The 23,318-nt window shown below is 42.3% G+C and overlaps 1 protein-coding gene across 1 annotated transcript; it reads right to left on the minus strand.

Annotated features, from left to right (window-relative positions):
* Nucleotides 1-4,698: 4,698 nt before the first annotated feature.
* Nucleotides 4,699-23,218, minus strand: LOC148022389 (GMP synthase (glutamine-hydrolyzing), putative / glutamine amidotransferase). Its single transcript, XM_087698022.1, has 6 exons — nucleotides 22,484-23,218; nucleotides 7,641-7,891; nucleotides 6,115-6,490; nucleotides 5,817-5,948; nucleotides 5,437-5,612; nucleotides 4,699-5,248 (listed from the first exon to the last, which is right to left on the minus strand). Exons 1-6 carry the CDS (start codon nucleotides 23,033-23,035, stop codon nucleotides 5,125-5,127), a joined length of 1,611 nt encoding a protein of 536 aa, XP_087554148.1. The 5' UTR covers nucleotides 23,036-23,218; the 3' UTR covers nucleotides 4,699-5,124.
* Nucleotides 23,219-23,318: the final 100 nt, after the last annotated feature.

Raw genomic sequence — 23,318 nt, forward strand, 5'->3', positions numbered from 1 at the left:
GGTGTGATTGATTGTCAACAAGATTATGTGATCAGCTCATTGAGCTTGGGACAAGTGGATCCTTGATTTTGATTCCTAATATAATCACAATTTTTCACTATGTCGAAGATCGAGAGGGTGTCTCTAGCTCCTAGGTTTTGACAACTTTGCCTCAAGCTGGCTTGACCTTGCACTTCATGGTAAGTCTAAGTGAGGTTTTCCTTCTTCTAAGGCTTCAAGCAAGTGTCACCCAACTCGCATAATATTGGCTTGTGGTACTAAGAGGTGTCCATTTGCTACAATTTGCTCCTGTCGATGCCCTAATGACTCCACAAGAATGATGAAAACATCAAGATCAAGCCTTCAACAAGGGGTCAATTCAAGTGACGTGTTTTCCTTGGGATCCCAACAATGTGTTTTCTTCGAGGTGTTGCAATGTAAGTTCTCACTTGCACACTAGAAAAGCATGAGGTCCAAACAAAGCGAGCATGTTTGGACCCCCAAGAACCCTACATGTTGTGGATGGGAGTTATGAGTGTGGCATAGATGGTTGGGTGGTGTTTGTGAGTGCAAGCAAGGCACAGAGACAAGAAGGATATGGCTTTGGGGTGGTGACACTAGAATTTAGAAAAATAATGACCATGATGGCCTTATAAGGATGACTATACAAAGTAGTTATTGCCAAGGGTAAGCTAACCTCCAATTTTTTTCATTTGATATTTCGGGTGTTGTGCCTTTGTCGCCTTTCGTGATAAGAATTTTGTCAAAATTCTTATATAGTCTAGAGGTGTGTTTGGTTGATGGGCTCGAGGTGATTTAAGCTTTGGCCGTGATTGGTTGCCCAATCGAGTATGATGAGTCTCACGTCTCGGTGAGCTAGATAATGGCACTGATGACTCATCCGAGTCCCTCAGTCCAAGCGGGCCCAGATGATGACGATGACGACTCGTCTGAGTCAATCGGCCCGAGCGGGCTTGATGATCAGTCGGTCCGAGTGGGCAAGATTTTTATGGCCATCCAAGTTAGAGCATCTTATGGTCTTATGACCGTGGTCCTAATTAATCACCAATAAACCAAGCCTTATCGTCCCAACTAGACAAAGACTCCATTTGAATTAAAGAAAGGCCTTAGGCCTTATAACCTTTAGCCATTCTAACTTGGCAATATCTTATGGCCTTATGGACCTTAGGTCGTCCACATAAGACAAAGGCCTTATGGCCTAAGACAAATGCCTTTTGGCCGAGCGTTTTAACTGCAAGGCATTTGTGCCTAAGGCTTCTTAGCCTTGATGGGTCGATTGAACTTGGAAGTAGAGATAAGCACCCTTCAAGGTCCGATTGGTGAGGGTGAAAATGTGAGAGTGCATAATGGAAGAGGTACACAAGCAAGGAGAGAATGGGAGAAGACTTTAGCAATGAAAGAGAAATCTACACTAAATTTAGAAAGAATGTTGAAAACATAGAGGAGAGTGATCAGTCTACACACACAGCCCATAGTGTTAGTGAAGGCACCAAATCAAGCTGATGAAGAGAGGTAGCACCATAGATGGAGAGAATGTCAAAGCTAGAGTATACACCTACAAAAAGCAAGAGAATGATCTACCCCCACCAGCCCATGCACTATAAGTAACAAAAAATGCAGCAAACTAACGGACTACTACAGTAAATGCAATTGGGACTACTACAATAAAAGCAATTGGTCACATCAAAATTGGCCGATAAGTCGAAAAACTAATCAAAATGTTGATGTGGTAGGCAATAAATGCCAACAGGGCTGGAACATCAAATCGTACCTTGGCAAGCCTAATCACAACGTACGAGGATTGGATAGGCTGATATGTGCCTGGCAAGACCAAGAAATGCATAATAACCAGACTGGAGGAAGAAATGCACACAAAACTAGATAGCAAACACTATCAAGGCTCCTATGTCTCCATCAGACTCTTATGGAGCTCACAACCAAGAGTTTGACAAACTAACAAAATGACATGGCAGGCTTACATCCCTCTCAAATCTTAGGACTTTCTAAAGATCAAACAGCCTTATTTGATGAATCATCCTCAATTTCGACCTTCTGAGGTCAACCATTGAAATCTGTGAGATTATGTAAGGCCAAGTCCTAAAGGACATCCCAAATATCCAAAACTCTCTTGTTTCCTTGTGACCTTGAAACCATAACCATCTAGCCACTCCCAAGGGTCGTCATTGAGACCGACATAAGCATCTTAATTTTGTGATTGACATCAACAACCCTTACAAAGCTGAGACCTCCTAAAAGGTCTAAAGTAATGCAACAACCTATTATTTCTAAGCCTATATTACAATGTGATTATCAACTACAAAAAATTGCAATACATTCTCTACGAAGTCTAAAATGGCCTAAGCACCCTTCATTGAACCAATCAATCCAACTTGTGCAATAAGGGATCAGTGAGACCACTACAAAAAGTAAGGAGACCCATGGGGACCCTTGCCCAACCAACTCAAAAGGCCAAAGGGCTCCAACAAGACACCATTGACATTCACCTATAGACTATGTTGGAGAAAAGGGTGGTGAACGTACGTAAGAATCCACTTCCAAAGCCCATAGCCACTGACACATTGATTACAAAACCCCAATTAATGCAGTCATATGCCTTATCAAAACCCATACTAATAAGGATTGCCCTCTACCCTCTCACCAAGGCCCATTTATGCAATTGTACACCTCAAACTAATTCTGAATTCATTATTAGTCATGGGATGATGTCACCCATCCTATGTTCTTTTACCAAGAAATTAAACATCAATTAATACATTGATTACAACCTCATTTGATGAAGCATCCTCAATTTCGACCTTCTGAGGTCAACCATTGAAATCTGTGAGGTTATGTAAGGCCAAGTCCTAAAGGACATCCCAAATATCCAAAACTCTCTTATTTCCTTATGACCTTGAAACCATAACCATCTAGCCACTCCCAAGGGTTGTCATTGAGACCGACATATGCATCTCAATTTTGTAATTGACATCAACAACCCTTACAAAGCTGAGACCTCCTTAAAGGTCTAAAGTAATGCAACAACCTATTATTTCTAAGCCTATATTACAATGTGGTTATCAACTACAAAAAATTGCAATACATTCTCTTCCAACGAAGTCTAAAATGGCCTAAGCACCCTTCATTGAACCAATCAATCCAACTTGTGCAATAAGGGATCAATGAGACCACTACAAAAAGTAAGGAGACCCATGGGCACCCTTGCCCAACCAACTCAAAAGCCCAAAGGGCTCCAACAAGACACCATTGACATTCACCTATGGACTATGTTGGAGAAAAGGATGGTGAACATACGTAAGAATCCACTTCCAAAGCCCATAGCCACTGATACATTGATTACAAAACCCCAATTAATGCGGTCATGTGCCTTATCAAAACCCATACTAATAAGGATTGCCCTCTACCCTCTCACCAAGGCCCATTTATGCAATTGTACACCTCAAACTAATTCTGAATTCATTATTAGTCATGGGATGATGTCACCCATCCTATGTTCTTTTACCAAGAAATTAAACATTGCACAATCATTTAATGGATGACTCCATGCACCATCTTACCAATCCCCCTCAAACCCCAACTTCTTGATGAACGTATCATCAAACATCTCTATGATTATATATAACCCACGTTCCTACTTTATGTGATATTATTGAGCATTTCAATCATGCAATTCAAGATTACAATCATTTGGTGGATCACTTGGTGCACCATCTCATCAATCCTCCTTAACCTCTTACTTATAAATGAACATATAATTAAAACATTTGCAAGGTTTATGACTTCTCTTCCTATCCTCACTTCATGTGTGATATACTCAAATCAGCAATGGAGGACCTTACATAATTCGATTATGTTTAGCCCTGACTATGGAACCCTACAACTCAACTAAGCCACAAATAACACACCAGTATCACTTTACACCATAATTTTTTCAAGTCATCCTTACCTCCATTGTTTCCTATGAACCGATTTTCTTTTTATAATATCTGTCCAATTAATCTCTGCCAACAAATCTATAATCCAGAGTCTCACAATCTTGAACAAGGAATCTTCTATCGCTTCCGTAAGTTACCATTAGCCTCTCCCTTTTAACGAATTTACACTATAATTGCAATCCATCAAGCTACTAGCCATGTGGTCTATTATTAGACAATTGAAAACATCTAAAAGATGAAATTAAGCTTCTAAGGTTATCCAACATGATGCAAAAATACATTCTATATATAATATTGCATTTTATCCTATGTGTAGTCCAACATGTTAGTCCAATTGCAAGTTTATCCTACATGTAGTCCAGCATGTTAGTCCGCTGCTTCTTATGGACAATACTCTCATTATAAGGAGGAAATGCTGTCTAAAGCAACAATAAATATAGTATGACAAATCAGTAGCATTGCCAAGAAAACCTTAAAGATCAATCTTACTAGGATATGTTCAAATGTCCAGGAGTATAATCCTAATCCCTAGTGTTCCTTTCAAAAGGGTGCAAACATAAGCACTGCAAACCAACCGATCAGGAGGTGTTGATATAAGGCCTCATTACACGCCCAGTTAGGAGCTTGCCTAAGACTTCATTACATATCAGAGACCTAGCCCATACGAATGTAAATCAATCATCTTTATTTCAAGTCTAACTAGAGTAATAAGATATTGTTCACTTAGAAAGTACTGAAGCGTCTATAGCAAAAGGCAATGCTTAAATTTGCTTTGATGAGAGCCTCATATGAGTGAGATTGGGGCAAAATCAGCAAACCACTCAATCACAATTGTTCTCAACAGGTAAAATAGACACATGCACTTCCAAATAAGGAAGACAATTGTCCAACTTGGACAATCAAAAAAACATATGATTACAGCTGCATAGTAGCGCTTTTGAAAAAATTTCAAATGTTATCTAGAGACTAGTTTCCCCTTCTTTAGTTGGTTCAGATGTTCAGCAAAACTTACAGCAGTGCTTGAATTAAATTTAGATATTCTGTAGATAGCAGCCATGCACTCCCACATAACGCATCTTCCCCTGATAGTAGCTTACATAGCATTTTCCTGCCATGATCAAAACTTATGTATGATTTTTCAAGAGCCCTTCTATCTGGTTGACTAGGCTAATCATTCCCATTCCACTGTAGCAGGAGGCTTTGATGTTATGTCATAAACAATTCTGTTAACACCGCGAACACTATTACATATCTTCGCAGATACTTCTGCAAGGAACTTAGGATCAAACTGATACCTGCAGTCACAAGGAGAGTATGTTTACAACAGTAGGAAGCTTGCGACAAGTCATCCATCTAAAAATCTTGGAAAGATATCTGAGCTGCATATCTGAAAATTATAAGAGCCCAGTCTAGTGACAGGAGGAAATGAAGAGATCACCAAAGGTTATTAGCTGGAAAAGCAGATCAGTTTTTGTGGTATTACCAATCAGCGGTCATGCCATCTTCACTTGTTATGGCTCTAAGTGCAACAGCATTCGAATGACTCCTTCTATCACCTTGAACTCCTACTGTCTTTACAGGTAAAAATACAGCAAAGGCTTGCCAAATGGAATCATAAAGGCCAGCTTCCTTCAGTGAGCTAATAAAGATCTCATCTACCTGAAAATGTTTTAATCTAATAAGAAGACAAGTACAGTAAGAAGACAAGAGTATGACTTGGTGCAGTAGAATCTGAAGTGACATATATGGTATTACAGACAGGTGGACTACATAGTTACAGAAGAAAGCTGACATAAAGCACAATAGCATGAAACTTCACTATAATGGTTTTCATTAACAGAAACCCAATACGAAATCATATACCTGCCGTAAAATTTCTAATGCATCTCCTTGAGTGACATCCCCTAGAATTCTTACAGCCAGGCCAGGACCAGGAAAAGGATGGCGCTTAAGAAATCCTTGGGGCACACTCAGAAGCTCACCCAGTTTTCGCACCTACCGAAACACTTCATTAGTGCAAGCCTCAAAAATGCCAAACATAGAGAAAACAACACAAAAGCTTCTATGAATTCATCTTCTCAAAAGAGAGTATAGTATGATCAAGGTTAGCAGACGCTTGGAACAAATACCTCAAACCAACAGAAAAGGGAAACATAAATACCTCATCCTTAAAAAGCCATCTCAGAGGCTCTATTAGTTTCAACTGCATTTCCTTTGGTAAACCTCCTACGTTGTGATGACTTTTGATTGTATGTGAATGTCCCTTTCCACTGCCTGGTGGTGGGCACGACTCTATCACATCAGGATACAGTGTGCCCTGCACCAAGAACCCAGGCTTAACTCCAAGACGCTTTTCCAAATCCAAAGAAAACTCATCAAAAGTAGTAATAAACTCCTTGCCAATGATCTTTCTCTTCTGCTCTGGGTCCGTAACACCTTTTAGTCTGCTAAGAAACCTTTCTGAAGCATCAACACAAGTAACAGGCAGATGAAGGTCATTCTCAAATGTGGACATAACACGCTCTCTCTCCTTGTATCTGCAGAAACAAGTTCATAGAATGAGGAACTGAAATTTGCATATACAAGTTCATAGAACAGGAACTGGAATTAAGTAATTATTGCCATGCAAAAAGGGAATAATGCCAAGACAATCAAAGTGTCACAGTGTCACTACATCTAAATAGAGCACAGCCAAGCACCTTAGAACAAGATAAACATCTTTAATAGTAGCTGCCCCCCCCCCCCCCCCACAAAAAAAAAAGAAAAAGAATTTGAAAATGAAGAAGTTTAGAAACTGTATGGGCACACTTCAACTAAAATAGCCAACAAAGAATTGATTCATACTGCTTCAGAATACAACACTACTGTCAGCATCAGCAATAAAACATTGTACTAGCCCTAACATAAGACATGCACACAGATGCAGTTACTTAAATGGTGTGTTGGCCAGTTGAACCAGCATGTATAGCATATGAAATAGCTCCTCTTCCCTAACCTCCAACTTTTCGAAACCCTGTTGACAGTGGTGTTGATCTGAAACATACTTTATCTTACATTTATAAATTCATAGTAGTCAACCTTCTTACTGCCTTATCTCAGGTCCTAAGTAATTAAATCAGGCTCCCTTTTAAGTTGCCAAAGTAGTAAACCTTCCTACCGCCTTATCTCAGGTGCTAAATGATTAAATCAGACCATACCTATCCCTATATTCTGAATAGCAGTAGCATTCAAGAATAACTAAGCTTGTGCACTTGAGCACCTATGCTCTTTCATGCATCTTGTAATAACTTGAGCACCTATGCTCTTTCATGGATCTTGTAATCACTTGCATCTCAAGATAATGTTCTTCTTTACACTCAAAAGTCAGAGCCTACCTCAATCAGCTCTGCATTGTTGATCAAAACTTTCAAACTTTTCCCTCCAATGCAGATGCCAGATAAGTATAACAATGCCCTTAATTGAACTCAAGAGCCACATCACCTCCAAAATCTGTGTAAAGCTAGCATGATACACTATACAAGTTTGGAAGGCATGTTTACCTACTCAAAGCAAAATCTTCAAATATTTTCGGAGTAGCAGCCATGCAACTCACACAGCAGGAATTCCACTTCAACCACTTTGTTGGAAGTGCCTATTAGTCATCAACAAGGGAGAGAATACGCTTGCAAAAACATGAAATTAACTTACCGCAAAAGGCCATTGTCTACAAAAACACAGTGAAGCCTGTCCCCTATTGCTTTGTGGACCATGGTTGCTGCAACAGTTGAATCTACCCCCCCTGACAGGGCACAGATCGCATGAGCATCTGGTCCAATATTTGATCGTATTAACTCCAGCTGCTCTGTTAGCACATCTTGTAGCTTCCAGTCTGCCATAACCCCACTTACAGTGAACAGGAAATGCTTCATAGTTTCAATGCCAAGGGTGGTGTGTGTCACCTGCAAAGACACTGTATTATCATATTATGAACAAGGACTTAAACATAAATGTTACATTACTTCGCATATAGGACTATACTAATTCAAAAACACCTACAAAATTCAAAAACACCTACAAATTTGTAGCACTTGCATTGTATAACAATTTGATCAGATTCTGCTCAGCCAACATCACAATAGAACTTACACATGAAGTTAGTAACAAGCTTCCAGACAAGGATGACCATACACGGTAAGGGAATGGCCATTGAGGTGTTTTGTATCTTACTCAAGCATATACATGAAACATAACAAAAGGTAGATGTTCTTTAGAGACAGACCACATGTAAAAACCTGCAGACTGTGTAAGACAGAGTATCTTGCTTGGATAACCAGCCTAACCAATGAAGTACAGAGCCAACAGGCCTTTTAAATAGGTCAAGGTGAAAAATGCAAACCATCAGCGTCTCCTGTGACAATTAATAGGCCCTAGGGAGTTGTGGCATTGTTCTGTAAGGTAAGAGTAGTTACACACCGTAAATGTATGCCTACCATGATAAATTGATGCCATGTGGAAGAATGTGATCGGATCCACAAAATGTTGCATGAACGCTTGCGGACAGGGAGAGTTGGCCCCCCAACTCCAGATGAGCTGCCATTTTACAAAAAGTTGTTTCTTCTATATGGCAACAAGGAGCATTGATTGGCCAACCTACTCTTCAACAGGCCCATGTTGAGCACCATACCAAATCACCTTTTGGTGATCTGAAACGGCAACCAGCATGTGACTGCAATGCCTCCTGCCTGCAACAAGTATATTTTGGTGCATGGGGGACAGGGAAGCGCCCAATGTAAGCACCCTAACTAACTAGTACATTTTGATACAAGAACTTTCAGGTCCCAATAAAGCTTATGATGAATCTTGGATAGAAGTTGTGCAATAAATCCAGGTAAACTCCATGGAAAGGTTCATCATTAATAGCTACCTACTACCTATACAATAAAATCCCTATTCTATGCAGGGACAGCAGAACACTGTCATTTAGGAGAAAGTACAGAGTGGTATTGAGACTGTCGAATCCTAGCAAAACCCAAGAATGTGACATTATGGGTGGATAGAGCAAGCATCGCTCTTCCGGTCCCATAGAATGGATGATTTCCTTAGACCACACGGCTTTCATTCTACCCCTTATGATCGAAGTCTTTACATGAGCACTGCTTCAAAGGGGTCAGCTAAGGCTGTTATATATTGTGACCATAACGAGCATGCCAAAGCAGCTCAAGCTCATGGGAAGATCTCCTAGCTAAGGCGGTGAGCTCGTAAAGCCCACCCTCCTAGGATCTTGTCCAAAGAATGGCACCTATAGAAGCATCCTCCACAGTCACTGCATCCTGTGTAAATATCACGCATGTACCAAGCCATGTAAGACCATGAACAAACAAGAGGTTAAAACCTAAATCTGGTACATAGAGAACTTTGGCTGAAGAAAACTACCTCTTTGGTAATAAAGGAATAGTCCCCACTCCTTGAACGGGAACAGTAGAGTTGTCACCGATGGTGACTCTACCCCCTCTAGCACTCAGAACTTGAAGCCAATCTTGTCTATAGGTCATGTGAGAAGAGGCCCCACTGTCAACAACCAAGGCTTCTCCTAAGCGGAAAAAGCAAGAGTTGTATCCTCCTTGACAAATATATGCGCAAAGACAATCTTTGTCATCACCAAGGCAGCCTTTGAATCCTTCTGCTTTGACTTCAAATGGGGGTACTTCTGCCAACACTTCTCTTCCAGATTATCCTTGGCTTGTGCCTTCTTCTCCTTCCCTCCACATGTACTTGCATTAAATGCCTTGGTGGAGCTAGAACCACTCACCCCAACCTCTCTGAGTCACTCATCATACTCCAAGACAAGTGTGAAAGCTCCTCCCATAAGAGTGTCTCGCAGGTTCGCAATGTGATGAGGTTGGTGTAGAAGACATCGAATTGAGGAGATGATAGCTAAGTTAGATAGACATCTTTAATCATGCAATCACCCAAAATCTATGTTTTGATGGAGACACCGGGAAAGACATAAGGCAATTAGCTACAGAGACTATAGATGCATCATTTGTCAAGAAAAAGCTATTGGCTGCAACTAGAAAGCTGTTGTCTGCACTAGGATGCTGTCACTTGCACTAGAATGCTATCAGCACCAAGATGTGGTCACTTGCAAAACGCAAATTTGCATTTTCTACAAAACACAGAAATAGATGCCACCTAATGCTTGAATATTGTCGCCTGGGTCTTAGAGACTGTCGCCTGGCTATTAGGAAGATCACACGAGCAATAGACCACCTATACAGGCTGTAAAGGCTGTAAACATAGGTTGAAAATTTGCATTTTGAAGATCTGGGTTGCTCCTCCGCGATGAAAACCTGCTCTACTACAAAAAAACTCCAAACTATGTCCTCACTTAGGCGATGATACCATGTGAAAGTGCACAATGGAAGAGAAACACAAACATAGAGAGAAGCAAAGAGAGAGAAAGCAGCAGTAAAAGATGAAGGAAGAATATTGCACTGACTGAAAAGAATGTTGATACAATGATGATAGCCTAACCAATCCCTGCACACAACCCAAGTGTCAGTGAGGGCACTAGATCAGGCTGATGACGATGGCAACACCAAGCATAGAGAGTCCAAGTGTTAGAGTGTGGAGTTGCAAAGGAAAGACTCAAGACTAAAGAGTGTGTGTGTATCTCCCAAATAAATGCCCAAATCTGGTCAACCAGCATTTAATGCTGGTCATTGAAGAAATATGCCAAAAAAAATAGAGGTGTAGGCAAATCCTAGATGACAATGACAATGTCTAGCAGGTGTAGGCAAACTATCGAAAGCAGTAACTAGCCTATAAATGCACACAAAAAGCCGACAAATAAAGAAAATGCACCTAGACTGCCAAACCTCCTATGTCTACGTCAAACTCTAACAAGAGCTCACAACTAGGAGATGGCAAACTAACATAGGCAAGCTAACAAGTATGTGCCCACAAATGCCCTATATGGCTTAAAAGATTCTATCCATTATCCAATTAAATATGGCTAGAGCATTAGTGACACCTAATGGCATCACCAAGAACACATACAATCGGAACAAAGTTCGAAAGGCTATCTTATATACATCCGCATGCCTTATGCATGGTTGATGGTATCCACTTTTCAAATCAATGCAATTGAAGATAGTACACCCATGCAATCTATCCACCACATCATCAATTCTAGGAATCACAAATCAATTTTCAATCATGATTTTATTTAGGGTGTGATGCATATATGCCACAATCCATCGTTCTTTTGCACCAATAAAACACAAGAGCAATATGGAGATGAACTCGGCTGAATCAACTCCTTCTCTAATAGCTTCTATACCACATTCAATCTCTTCCTATTCAGCTAAAGCTGATACAACAAGAAAAGATTCCTCTTTTGATTTTGCATCCAAAGTGTAGGTCTTGCCCTTGTGCTAAAAGCTTACTACTTTCACATATGTATCAACCACTACATGCACCTTGTGACACCACGGTATACCAAGCAATACATTACAATTATCAAGTGATGCAATGAAGAACTCTTTGCTATCCACATAGCTTTGAATGATAGGAATGACAAGCTCAACATGGCCACAACAACCCATACCAATCTGACCTATAGTCCTTTTTGTAGACATGTCATTGGTGATGAAGTTGGCACAAGCTCCAAAATCAAAGAATATTAAAGCATGCTAATCTAAACTTGCCCCATACTTTGCACAACTCCATACCAGATTTTTGTCCTTATGATCAACTTTATTTTCAATATTTTTATCCCCATATTTGTTAATTTTCAACCTAGCTTCATACCAATGGTAAAGCTTTTTATCCTTACGATCAGCCATATTTTCAAGGTTTTGGATTTGTTGTCTCTGTTGAGCTAAAAATGCATTAGATTTACTTAAACAGCCCCAAAACTTGCTTAATTAATGCACAAACCTTGTTTATGTTAAAGAAATGCGATCCTAGAGAGTTTATGTGTCCCATAAGCACAAACCCACTTTGGGAGGGCCCAAACTTTCTATAAATACATATGTTGCCCTCCATTCAGCCCTTAATCTCGTTTTTGCAAATTTCTGGTGTTTCAACTTGCTGCCCACACCCCGTTTTGCGGAGGACATCTCAGCCAAAGCTGTCCATTGCTGTCCACATCAGTTGGCGATCATTGCAACCTGGGTATCCCCCCCAATTTCTCCCGAGTGTGGATCAGTTGGTACCACAGCTTGCCTCTATAGCATTACCTAGTGGACCTCTTGGTCATGCTATTGTGCCCCAACCGAGCTTTGGACAGGGCTTTCATGTCCCAGTGCCTCCACCTCCATCGGCACCTTATAGAAACATTCATGTTCCAGTGCCTCCGCATCAATCAACACTCATTGGACACTCCCTGCCTATTTCTGCCTACCCACTTTTTTGCCCTCATTCTTCCTATTAGACACACCCACCACCACCATTTTACCCTCCAACACCATCTTATCCCACTTTCCTAACACCTCATGGTTTCAGCTCATCTTCTGCCAAGCATGCTTTCAATGATAAGACTCATTTTAACGGGTCAAACTTTACTACTTGGTCGAACTTGATGAGACATGTCCTTGACTCCCAAAACCTATGGGATCTTGTGCAAGGGTTGGAACCCCAACCCGATCCCGCACTTGTTCCATACAAGGTTGTCCAATCATGAAAGGCTAGGAATGCCTCCACTATTGTCAAGCTAATGCACGGCTTAAAACCAGCCTTCCTTCTTGGAATGGGTGGTGATAACCTGATTTAAGAGTTAATTACAACAATAAATAAATGCACATAAAACGAAATACACACTTTACCATAACATTCTTGGACAATAGACACCCTGTTGGCCTCAAAATTGGCGCCCCTTGCGGTATTTCTTTAGCTTTCATTCAATTGGAAGGAGTACAACTTGAGATTCTTCAATCTCTTCCTGCTAACCAATTGCTCTTGCTGTCATAAATGTCCAACAAGCCTTTTAGGTCATTTGCCCCTTGTTTCACCCAGGACTTTTTCTCTAATTTGACCCTTGGCTGGCCAAATGCTGCCCCAAATCAATTCGAGATGGGCTGGCTCCTGAAATCCCTTGATAATCTTCAATTATCAGCTGCTGATTTTAGTCCCTTGAGCCTTCAATCTCTAACACGGATCCCAAGGTGGCTACTAAACCCTAATTTTTGCTGTGAATTAGGGTTTACTACATAAATTGCAAATCAGCCCACCAAAAATGGCTAAGATCTCCTCCGAATGGCTGAGAATTGCTGAGAATAGCTGAGCATATGCTGAAGGAGATAAGAGAATGTTGCAGAGAGAGAAATTTTTGAGATTTGTCGAGAAGAACTGATCAAAATCAGCTGCTGCCCTGCTGTACCAGCCCCAAATGGATGCACCAACAACAATAGGAGCATCAGAGACTGTGATCTTCAGGAGAAAGTGCATCAGCAGCAATTGTCAGCTTCCCAAGGTCAAGAATATGCAATCTCCATTACCAAAATGGTCTCCAATGGCTGGGAATTGACCCCAAAATCTGGCAGCAACAGTCCAACACCTCTTTCCAACAGCTCCAAAATGAAAAAACGAGATTTCCCTCTCCCTTCAGCCCTATTTAGCCTTTCCCCCACTTGCATGGGAAAGTTTTACCAAGTGGCAGCTTTCTTAATCCATTTTCAACCATTTAATTAATTTTCAGAATTAATTAATTCTGATAATTAATTCAGCCCTTAATCCATACCCAAAAAATTGACCTTGCCCATCCAAAAATTAATTGGCTAGGCCATTTGCAACCCAAAGTGGTCCCATGCATTAATTGATCCTTGGACAAGCATTAATCCATTAATTAATGCCTAGTCCCTAATGTCACCACTGACACTTAATGGCCAATTAATGGTCCTAGGGGCAAACTTACACCAAAATTCACCTAAAATCTAGCAAGTGTAACTTGTTACAACTTTTGCCTTTGACACCCATCTTTTTCACAGGGTCCTTCGGTCTTCAACTGTGAGAGAGTAGCTTGCACCTCACATGTGCAACACATGTGCATCTTTTAATTGCACATTTGATTAATCCTTTAATCAAATGTCAATTAAACATAAGCAAAGCATCAAATTTTCACGTCCTCGTGACATGGCGTATTGCCTGAGTTTCATTCTCAGCTTCAACATTTTGACTTAGTGTCAGAACGATGGGCACACTTGACTAACTGCTATCCGGCTCCGGATAGGACCCGTCGTATAAATCTTGACCATGAGCTCCAACTCTTTAAAATCACTGACCGGGATGACTTGAAAGTCAAGTTGGCTGAGTATCGGCGACCTCTTGCCGAATTCTCTACTACAGGAACTCCCAAGTCCTCAGACGATCAAAACACATTGTTTCTAAACAAACTCCCAAGGAAATACTTCAATTTTGTGGAAGATATAGTTTCAAAGCCTATCATGCCTACTTTCTATGAATTTGAGTATCAAATATTGCGTTACGCATGGTTGTTCGATCAATTTCATATGAATTCTTCCTCAAAGGGGGCTCTTGTTGCTCATTCTCAAAAGAGGTAACAAGGGAAGGGCAAACAAAATCAAACCTCCAATCAAAATCAAAAACAAAATCAATTTGAGAAATCACAAGGAAACTCCCAATCACAACTCAAACAAGGGTGGCAAAATGTACCTAAAAAGAATAGCTATTGTCAGCATTGTCAAAAGGCTAGTCATTTTGACGACGAGTGTCGCTCAAAGGCCAAAGGCATAGCACCCAAATCTAAATCTCAAACCCCCACCCCTCAGTAGGGCAACCCCCAGCCGGGGAGATAAGGTGATGGCAAGGGGCAGTTTAAAGGTCACATTCATACTGCCACCACTCAACCATCTCACTCGAGATCCTTGACTCTCAGACTACAGTCGAGATCCTTTAGTGATTGCTCGCGGTGAGGCACAGCCTAATGGCCTTTACCACATGACTCGCTTTCTGACCGAGCCGACAACCGAGGGCTTCGTGTTCCATAGCTTCCAGGCATTAGCCACATCTCAGGAGCCTACAAACAATGAGCGTCTTTGGCACTTTCGCTTAAGGCATATTGGTTATGACTCTCTTTATGAGTTATCCCGCCGTTAGCTCATTGAGGGCCTTTCCCGTCTAAAACTAGCTCGCGATGTTTGTAAAGCTTGTTAGCTCGGAAAGCAACACCATATCCCATTCCCTCAACAGTCCACACATCGTGCTGAGGAGCCTCTTAGATTGATTCATGTTGATCTTTGTGAGCTGACATCCACTGCCGCCTTAAATGGCGCACTCTATTTCTTTTTGATAATGGATGATCATTCTAGATACATGTGGATATACTTCCTCAAAGCATAAGTCAGATGCTTTCACATATTTTTCTACTTGGGTGCTACTGGTTCATAACCAAACTAAACGTCGTGTTGGTTGCATGAGGAGTAATAGCAATGGTGAGTTTATCTCCCACGAGTTTTCCGAGTTTCTACTGGAGTATGGCATCTCTCGCTAGCTCACCTCTACTAACTCCCCCTCTCAGAATGGAGTCGTAGAACGTAGGAACCAGACAGTCATGGAAATGGCATGCTCTATGCTATTTGCAGTAGAGCTTCCTAAGCACCTTTGGGTCGAGGCTATTAACACTTCGATGCACATCCTCAACCGATGCCCGACTACGGCTCTTCTTCAGAAGACCCCGTATGAGGCATTTTTTTGCTCTTGGCTTGTCATTTCCCACTTCAAAGTCTTCGGTTGTCTTGCTACACACACACACATACCTGATGATAACATAGGAAAGCTCACTCCCCGAGCTAATCTCCTTATTTTTGTCGCATATTCCTCTGAAGCAAAAGCCTATCGTTTGTTCGATCCTTAACAAACAAGGTGAACGTTAGAAGGGACGTCGTTTTTTACAAGAGGGATATCGTGCAATCCCTTGCACAGGATGCCAATCCTAATCGTCCTTCCACATCATCGAAGATCATGCCTACTACTTCCTGCTCCTAACATTCCTGTAGATTCTTCGTCTCCCAGTCCCCCTCCATGGGACCCGTTACCTCGGTGGTACCAGCAGACTTCGGGGATCCTACCACCGGATTTCACTCCCGAGGGACCTAGAAGATTTTCCCGGTTTGCTCCTCAAGCTTCATTTGCATCGTTGTTTACAGCAGATTACATAGTGCATTCTGAGCTTGATACATAGCAAGAGGCTCTTCAGCACCCTCAATGGCGAGAGGCCATGCAGAAAGAGCTAGAGAGTATTGACCAAAATGAGACTTGGACATTTATGGATCATCCAAGCCACAAGAAAGTCATCGGGACAAAGTGGATTTTTAGGACCAAGCTAAAAGTTAATGGGACTTTAGATAAGTACAAGACTCGCCTTGTCATGCAAGGGTTTCGAAAGAAATATGACATTGATTATGAAGAGACCTTTGCTCCTACTGCGCAGTTGACATCTTTCTGGTTGCTTCTAGCGCTAGCCGCTAACCACGGCTGGCCGATATATTAGATGGATGTCGAGTGCCTTCCTGAATGGTTATTTGGAGGAGAAAGTCTATGTGGAGCAGCCATCGGGCTTTCCTTCAGGGAACCTGAGGAATAAGGTATTCCGCTTGCAGAAAGCTCTTTATGGGTTGAAGCAAGCAACGCGATCTTGGTTCCATAGGATGGATGAGTTCTTACGAACTCGTGGATACCATTCTACCCCTTATGACCCGAACTTATATGTTTGATCTTCTGCAAAGGAGGTCAACTACATCCTACTATATGTTGACGACTTACTTATCACAAGTTCAGATTCTACTGCCCTAGCAGACATCAAGGCGAATCTTAGTGCTACTTTTGAGATGACAGACCTTGGTTTGTTGTCTTATTTTTTGGGGATGGAGGTAGTTCGTTCTAGGGGATACATTTTTCTGTCACAGCAGAAGTACGCACTTCAACTAGTGGAACAACACACTTCGGATCAGATACGGCTAGTGGCCACACCTCTTGATCCTACTGTCCACTTATCGAAGGATACCCTAAGACAGCCCTTCAATGCACATACCTATCGCTCTATTGTAGAAAAACTTCTTTGGTTAAATCACACTAGGACACATTTAGCCTACTCAGTCAGCATACTCCATCGGTATTTCACAACACCTAGGATGTCACATTGGATTGCATGTCTTCAATGTGTTGCCTTATTTATGGTGTACTTATTCTTATGGCTTGACCTATGCTTTTGGTTTATGTTTGCAAGGGTACACTGATTCTGATTGGGCAGGAGATCCCAACACCCGGCGTTCTCATAGCGGCTACCTCTTTACCTTGGACACAACTTCCATCGCTTAGTCAAGCCGTAAGCACAGGAGACGGTGGCGGCTTCCACGATCGAGGCTAAGTACCAAGCTCTCTTCGATGGCACCAGCAAGGCCATCTACCTGAGGAGTCTACTAGCGGTACTTCATTTTCCATGAGACTCTCCCACCGTTGTCTACTGCGACAACCAAAGTGCCATTACCCTTGCGGGCAATCCAATCATTACACCACAGACGTGGCACGTGGGAGTTCACTTTCATTTTTCTAGAGAGCAGGTTGAGCTAGGCAGTATTCGCCTAGAGTTTGTGCCTACATCCAACATTTTTGCAGATATTTTGACCAAAGCGGTCAACCGACCAGTTCTTCAATACATGTTACCCAAGATCGGTTTGGGTACACCCTCCTCTACTTCTTCAGCTTGACAAAGAGAGGGTGCTTCCCTCTTACTTTCCCTTCCAGTTTAAGAGGACAACTTTTACTTTTGATAGTGACAATGATGTTGCTTACAATTTTTTGACATTCCTTTATTTATTCTTTTGTATTGTACTATGAACATTTGTAACTTAATCCGCACTGTTAGGATGATATGATGTAAAAGGGCACTTGGGCAAGTGAACAATTCCCTTGCGAGGGCACTGTCCAAGTAGCACCGTTGCATTGCATCTTGCGTGAGCAAGACATCTTGCATCACCCTTTACATTACCCCATGCATTGGCATTCTGTTCATGTACACATGTATCTGTGCGCATTTATCCCTTTCCGATCTTTTAGAGTGGTCGACTTTGGATCCTCCATCTTCGTCGCATTACCCATGATAGTCTCCAAGGCAATTATTTTCCTTAGCTTGCCGCCTGCTTACTTTGTGTGTCTTGCTTGCTTCACTTATTTGCTATATCCACACCTTAGCCTTATTCTTCTTCACCGACACCCAATAATGGTAGGGATAGTATGCTTGTTTTATGAAGGTCTTGGGTCTAACCATCCTTTATCATTCTCCCATTTGGGGCACGAATACTCAATAGGACAAAAACTGATTTGAACCCCCACTAAATGCTACATCTATCAAATTCAAAAAAAAAACAAAACAAAACAAACACAATCCATAGTTGATTCCATCCGCCTTTATACGGCTTGGTAAGCCACTGGGTAGCCAACGTGCACCCTTTGTCCAATGCCCTAACTTCTCTAAGGTGATCACTTGGGCTCCCTTGGTAAGATAACCATCGCCTCTGTAGTCTTAGTAAGCCACTAGGCAGCCAATGCGCACCCTTTGCCCGATGCTCTAGCTGCTTGGGGTGGGACGCCTTGGGGTAAAAGATCTTTCTCGTGGCACCGTTGTTGGGCCTAAGAGGGGATGTTGAGCTAAAAATGCATTAGCTTTACTTAAACAGCCCCAAAACTTGCTTACTTATTGAAGAAACCTTGTTTATTTAAAAGAAACGCAATCCTAGAGAGTTTCTCTGTCCCATAAGCAAACCCACTTGGGAGAGCCCAAACTTTCTATAAATACGTATGGTACCCTCCATTCAGCCCTTAATCTCGTTTTTGCAGATTTCATGTGTTTCAGCTTGCTGCCCACACTCCGTTTGCAAAGGACATCTCAACCGAAGTTGTCCATTGCTGTCTACATCAGTTGGTGCCTGATTTCCAGCCCTCTTCTCGCAGTTTGGAGCTGATCCCAGCCAAGCAACTGATGTTCCTACACAAACCTGTTACCGTACAGCCTGCCACATCATCTACAGCCTGTGTTTGGCAGTTTTCTCTCTCCTCCAACTGTCGCCCAACTTCTATAGGCTGTCCAATCTGCGTTTGGCAGTTTTCTCTCTCCGGCAAGCTGTCCTACATGCGTTTTTAGTCTTTCTCTCTCCTACCTGCGTTTTTAGTCTTTCTCTCTCCTCACTGCCGACTGCATCAAATCCAACTTCTCATTGCTGTGTTTGCTGGTGTTTGACATCCAGAGACTGCCTTCTTACGATTCGGGATCCATTTTCACAATACAACACACTCTCTAGCTCATTACCCCTATTCTAAACCTTGAGATACAAGAGTTCGAGGTTCAATATTCATTCACTACATAGTGTGTTTGCTGCATGAGCATTGTATATTCAACAGTTATATCACTTCAGTTATTTTTTGTGTTCATAGCAATATGGCCCTCCTATTCAAAGAGCTCCAAGATCTATTATACCCTTTTTGCTTCTCTCTTAGCATTAAAAAAAGGGTTATCATGCTGTTTCAATTTTGTTGCCCTAATATCTAGCTTCCCTTTATCATTCTTCAAGCCAAATGACTTTCCACACAGCAATGCATTTACAGGTTGTCTCAATCAATTGAGACATGCTAGTCACAATTGTTTTTATGCACAAGTCACATATTTCCTTAGGCAACCCATCGTGGCAATGTGCAACATTGCAATGGAGGAGAGGCACAAACACGAAGAGAAAAGAGAAGAGAAAGACAACAAGAGATAAGAGAATGAAGTGATAACTCTACACTAAATCTGAAAGAAATGTTGAATACAATGGTGGACTGATCAATCCCTACATGCAGCCCAAGGTGCCCCGATCCGCCCCTCCCCCAGATCAAGCTAACACCTATGGCAACACCGGAGACAAAGGAGGATGAAAGACAAAGTGTGCTGAACCTGCAAGACAAAGAAGATGGTCTACCAAGTGTGGGAGAGGGGCTATAAATAGGCAACCTGGGCCAAAACTGGCTGATCTAATCAGGCAGAAATCTGATGCAGTCTGCGAGTAAAAATTGGCTCACCAGCTGACACAGATCAAGATATGCTAGTGCAAAAGTAGGCAGCCTAGTCCCCAACTCTAGCCACCAAAATATGCATTTTTGATTGCGTATTATTATGTGCTTTATGACATTATTGCTGGCTGACCAGCATTAAATGTAGCAGACCCAATGCATTTATTTCATTATTTATGGCCTATATGTTTAGGTTCCTCCTCCACAATCTATCATTCATCACTTGCAAATTCCAGTGCACGCCCTGTTGAAGAGAGGGAGCCGGTGCCAATGCCCACACAACCAGTGACTCATTGTATCTGAATGTCCCATGTTTGATATATGGATTCCATTTCCTGAACATATCTCTGAGTTCTCCCTTTGCAGTGTTCTTTTGTTTCTTTCTGTTTTCTCTTTTCTCTCATGTTGTGCAATCTATTACATAAATCATCTACGCTTCCATCATTGCACCCACCTTTGATTGGGAGTAGGACAACCACGAGGAAGTTGTGCTAACATGGGATTCCGATGATGTCCATGCATACTGTCAAGAAATGAGTGCTACGAAAGCAAACTAGAGAGATAATAGGGTTTGCAGGGGGAACACAGAACATGCATGGCAAACACTACAAGAGAAGAGAAACTCAAAACACAAAAGAAGATGATGACGCACTTAAATCATGCTAAGTGAACCAAGCTGATACAAGAGCCAAAGCTCAAAAGATGACCGCAACGTCCTGTCTCAATCAAGCGGCAATATTTGAAGGAAATTTGCACTGTGAAGGGAGTGAAACGCAATCCTCTAAGCAATAAGCTATCAAAGTAATGACTCAAAGTGGAGGAAAATTATTCAGGGAGCCGAACGTAATCTTTTGAATCCATCAGAAGAAGATCACCAACTATCAGGGGTTGAGGGGCCGAAGCCAAGAAGAGTGCCAAACTGCCAAATGCAACTAGCAAGAAGACACCTGGAGCAAGGAGACTCCCATCTAATGGAGAAACAACTTCTCAATATGCAAACACAAGTTGATGAGTGACACCATTTGATGGAGAAGGATCCATGTTGCAAAAAGCAAATGCTTGGAGAGTGTGAGCTGCCAAACGCAAGTGAAAACAGCCTAGATGCTAACACTTGGAGGTAGAACTCTATCACCAGATGGTAGGAGAGATGCCAAGCTGCAAACACAGATAACAAGAGCCTGGGGAACTGGCGCCATAGCATGTAGGATGTCTCCAGGTGGAGCAACAGTCGCCAAAGGAGCAAACACAACCTGATGAGACCACCTGCCCCCAACCGCAAATACTTGGGGCTACAAAGACTAAGGCCAACAAGGTAGATGAGGTCGCCAAGTGATGAGAGCAATCGCTAGGGTGTGGATGCTAACACCCGCAAGGAAGGAAGAGACTGCCACCATAGACGCAGCCCTGTACATGGAGACTCGCACTTGGCAGCATGAAGGGGTAAAGATGGTGGAAGAAGAGAAAAGAAGAATGTTCGATGAATGAGCCAAAGTGTATGGGGTGAATGGAAGAATAACAGAGACTACCTATAAATAGGCAAACACTGTCTAGGATGGCTCCCCATACAGTCTAGGGTGGCACCCCAAATGTGGGCGTCCAACCCCTTTTGGGGCTGTATACTGTGTGAAACCCTAAAACTGAAGGGAAAGAAATGAAGTGAATGCATTGAGTGAATGGGTTTCTTAACAAATACCTCGCATGAGACTACTTCCACCATAGAATAGAAGCAATTATGTAGACAGTCTTGTATAGTGATGTGAACATCTAATTCAAATCATTCTTCAATCACACATAGTCCCAATGTGAGACTTTGTAACTCTTGAATGATACAAGCTTGAAAATTCAACTTCTATTATTGCAAATTCGCCTTCTAACAACCTAGCCATATTAATTTGGATTAGTTTTATTGAACTCCCTGTAGTATCAACCAATCTGACTCAATCTCAATCATCTTTAACTAGTCATTTGACTTGAATGATTAGCTATTGAATCGAGATGTTCTATCTTGGGTAGCTTAAGCTTGGCAATGGAGGTTTGCATTTCCTCCCATTCAGGTGTGAAATAGTGTGCTTTTGGCAATTTGAAAGAGACCAAGCTTTGCTCACAAGTCAACAATTTAGTTATCATAGCACTTATTATTTTGTTTTTGCGCTTCTACACAATTGTTGGATCAGTTCAAGGCTATCCAAACCAAATACACAAGGGGCAGGATGAGAAGAGACTAACTAGCATTTCAGGTCCAAAAAACCAAATTGATCCTAGTTGCAAACTTCAAGAACAACTTAAGCATAAAAAGGTCGTAGTGGCATGTCCTCGAGTCATGTAGAAAGGGGAGTTCAAGAACGAAGTATGATAGGCTTATTGAAGGGCCATCTCATTCAAACTCCTCTTACCTTGGCACACACAAACGTTGCACTGTGTACTGATGCAATCATGTACCCAAAGATGAAAATGCTAGCAGTAGACCAGAAGAGAAAAGCACATACCTCCGGGTGATACTGCAGACCATACACTTGTATCGACGGATTTTCAATTGCAGCAATTCCTCCTTGTAAGCTTCTGGCGACTACATTGAATCCCTCTGGCAATTTCACAGCCTCATCCCCATGGGACATCCACACAGACTGCCGCAAGCAGATACTGGGGACCGCGTAGAGCTCCGAGCCTTCGGTGGGGACGATGTCCATGCGGCCATACTCCTGACTCTCGGCGGGTGTGACGGCACCGCCAAGCAGTTTGACAATGAGCTGGAGGCCGTAGCAAATCCCTAGGACGGTGATGCCATTGCCTATGGTGTAGTCGAAGAAGCCGTCGGGGAGGGAGGGGGAGCCGGGCTCGTGGACGGAGTGGGGACCACCGGAGAGGACAATGAGGGAGGGGGAGTAGGACTGGATGGTAGGGAGGGGGGAGGTGCCGGAGAGGCAGACGGAGCAGACGGAGAGCTGGCGGATGCGGCGAGTGATGAGATGCGTGTACTGAGAGCCGAAGTCCAGGACCAGCACCACGTTGCCCTTGTGCTTTGCCACAGTCTCGTCCATGGATGCAAGGTCCCTCTTTCTCACAAACAGACACAGAGGAACGGGAAGGCGGGGGGGAGAGAGAGCGCCGGAGTCTCCCCGTCGCTCGGAGACCCTTTCTGCCTGCACCCAGAGATTTTAGAGAGGTTTAGGGGGACGTCCAACTTAGGTAATGTCCCAAACCTCCTCTCCCTCTCTCGAGTGTGACTTTGACCTCTGTCTCTTGCCTCCGACGGCTTTCAAATATTTTTTAATTAAACAGTTTTTATACTATAATATTAATTTGACTGTGCCTTAGGAAGGC

Source organism: Lygodium microphyllum, chromosome 17 (assembly GCF_053477565.2).
Source record: "Lygodium microphyllum isolate KBCC chromosome 17, Lygodium_microphyllum_v1.1.10, whole genome shotgun sequence".
NCBI lineage: Eukaryota > Viridiplantae > Streptophyta > Polypodiopsida > Schizaeales > Lygodiaceae > Lygodium > Lygodium microphyllum.

Coding starts and splice junctions, on each gene's coding strand:
- LOC148022389 (XM_087698022.1), bottom strand. CDS start 23,035: ATGGACGAGACTGTGGCAAAGCACAAGGGCAACGTGGTGCTGGTCCTG. Junction 5,949..6,114: donor GATGGCTTTTTAAGGATGAG/GTATTTATGTTT, acceptor GTGTTTCGGTAG/GTGCGAAAACTGGGTGAGCT. Junction 5,613..5,816: donor CATTAGAAATTTTACGGCAG/GTATATGATTTC, acceptor AAACATTTTCAG/GTAGATGAGATCTTTATTAG.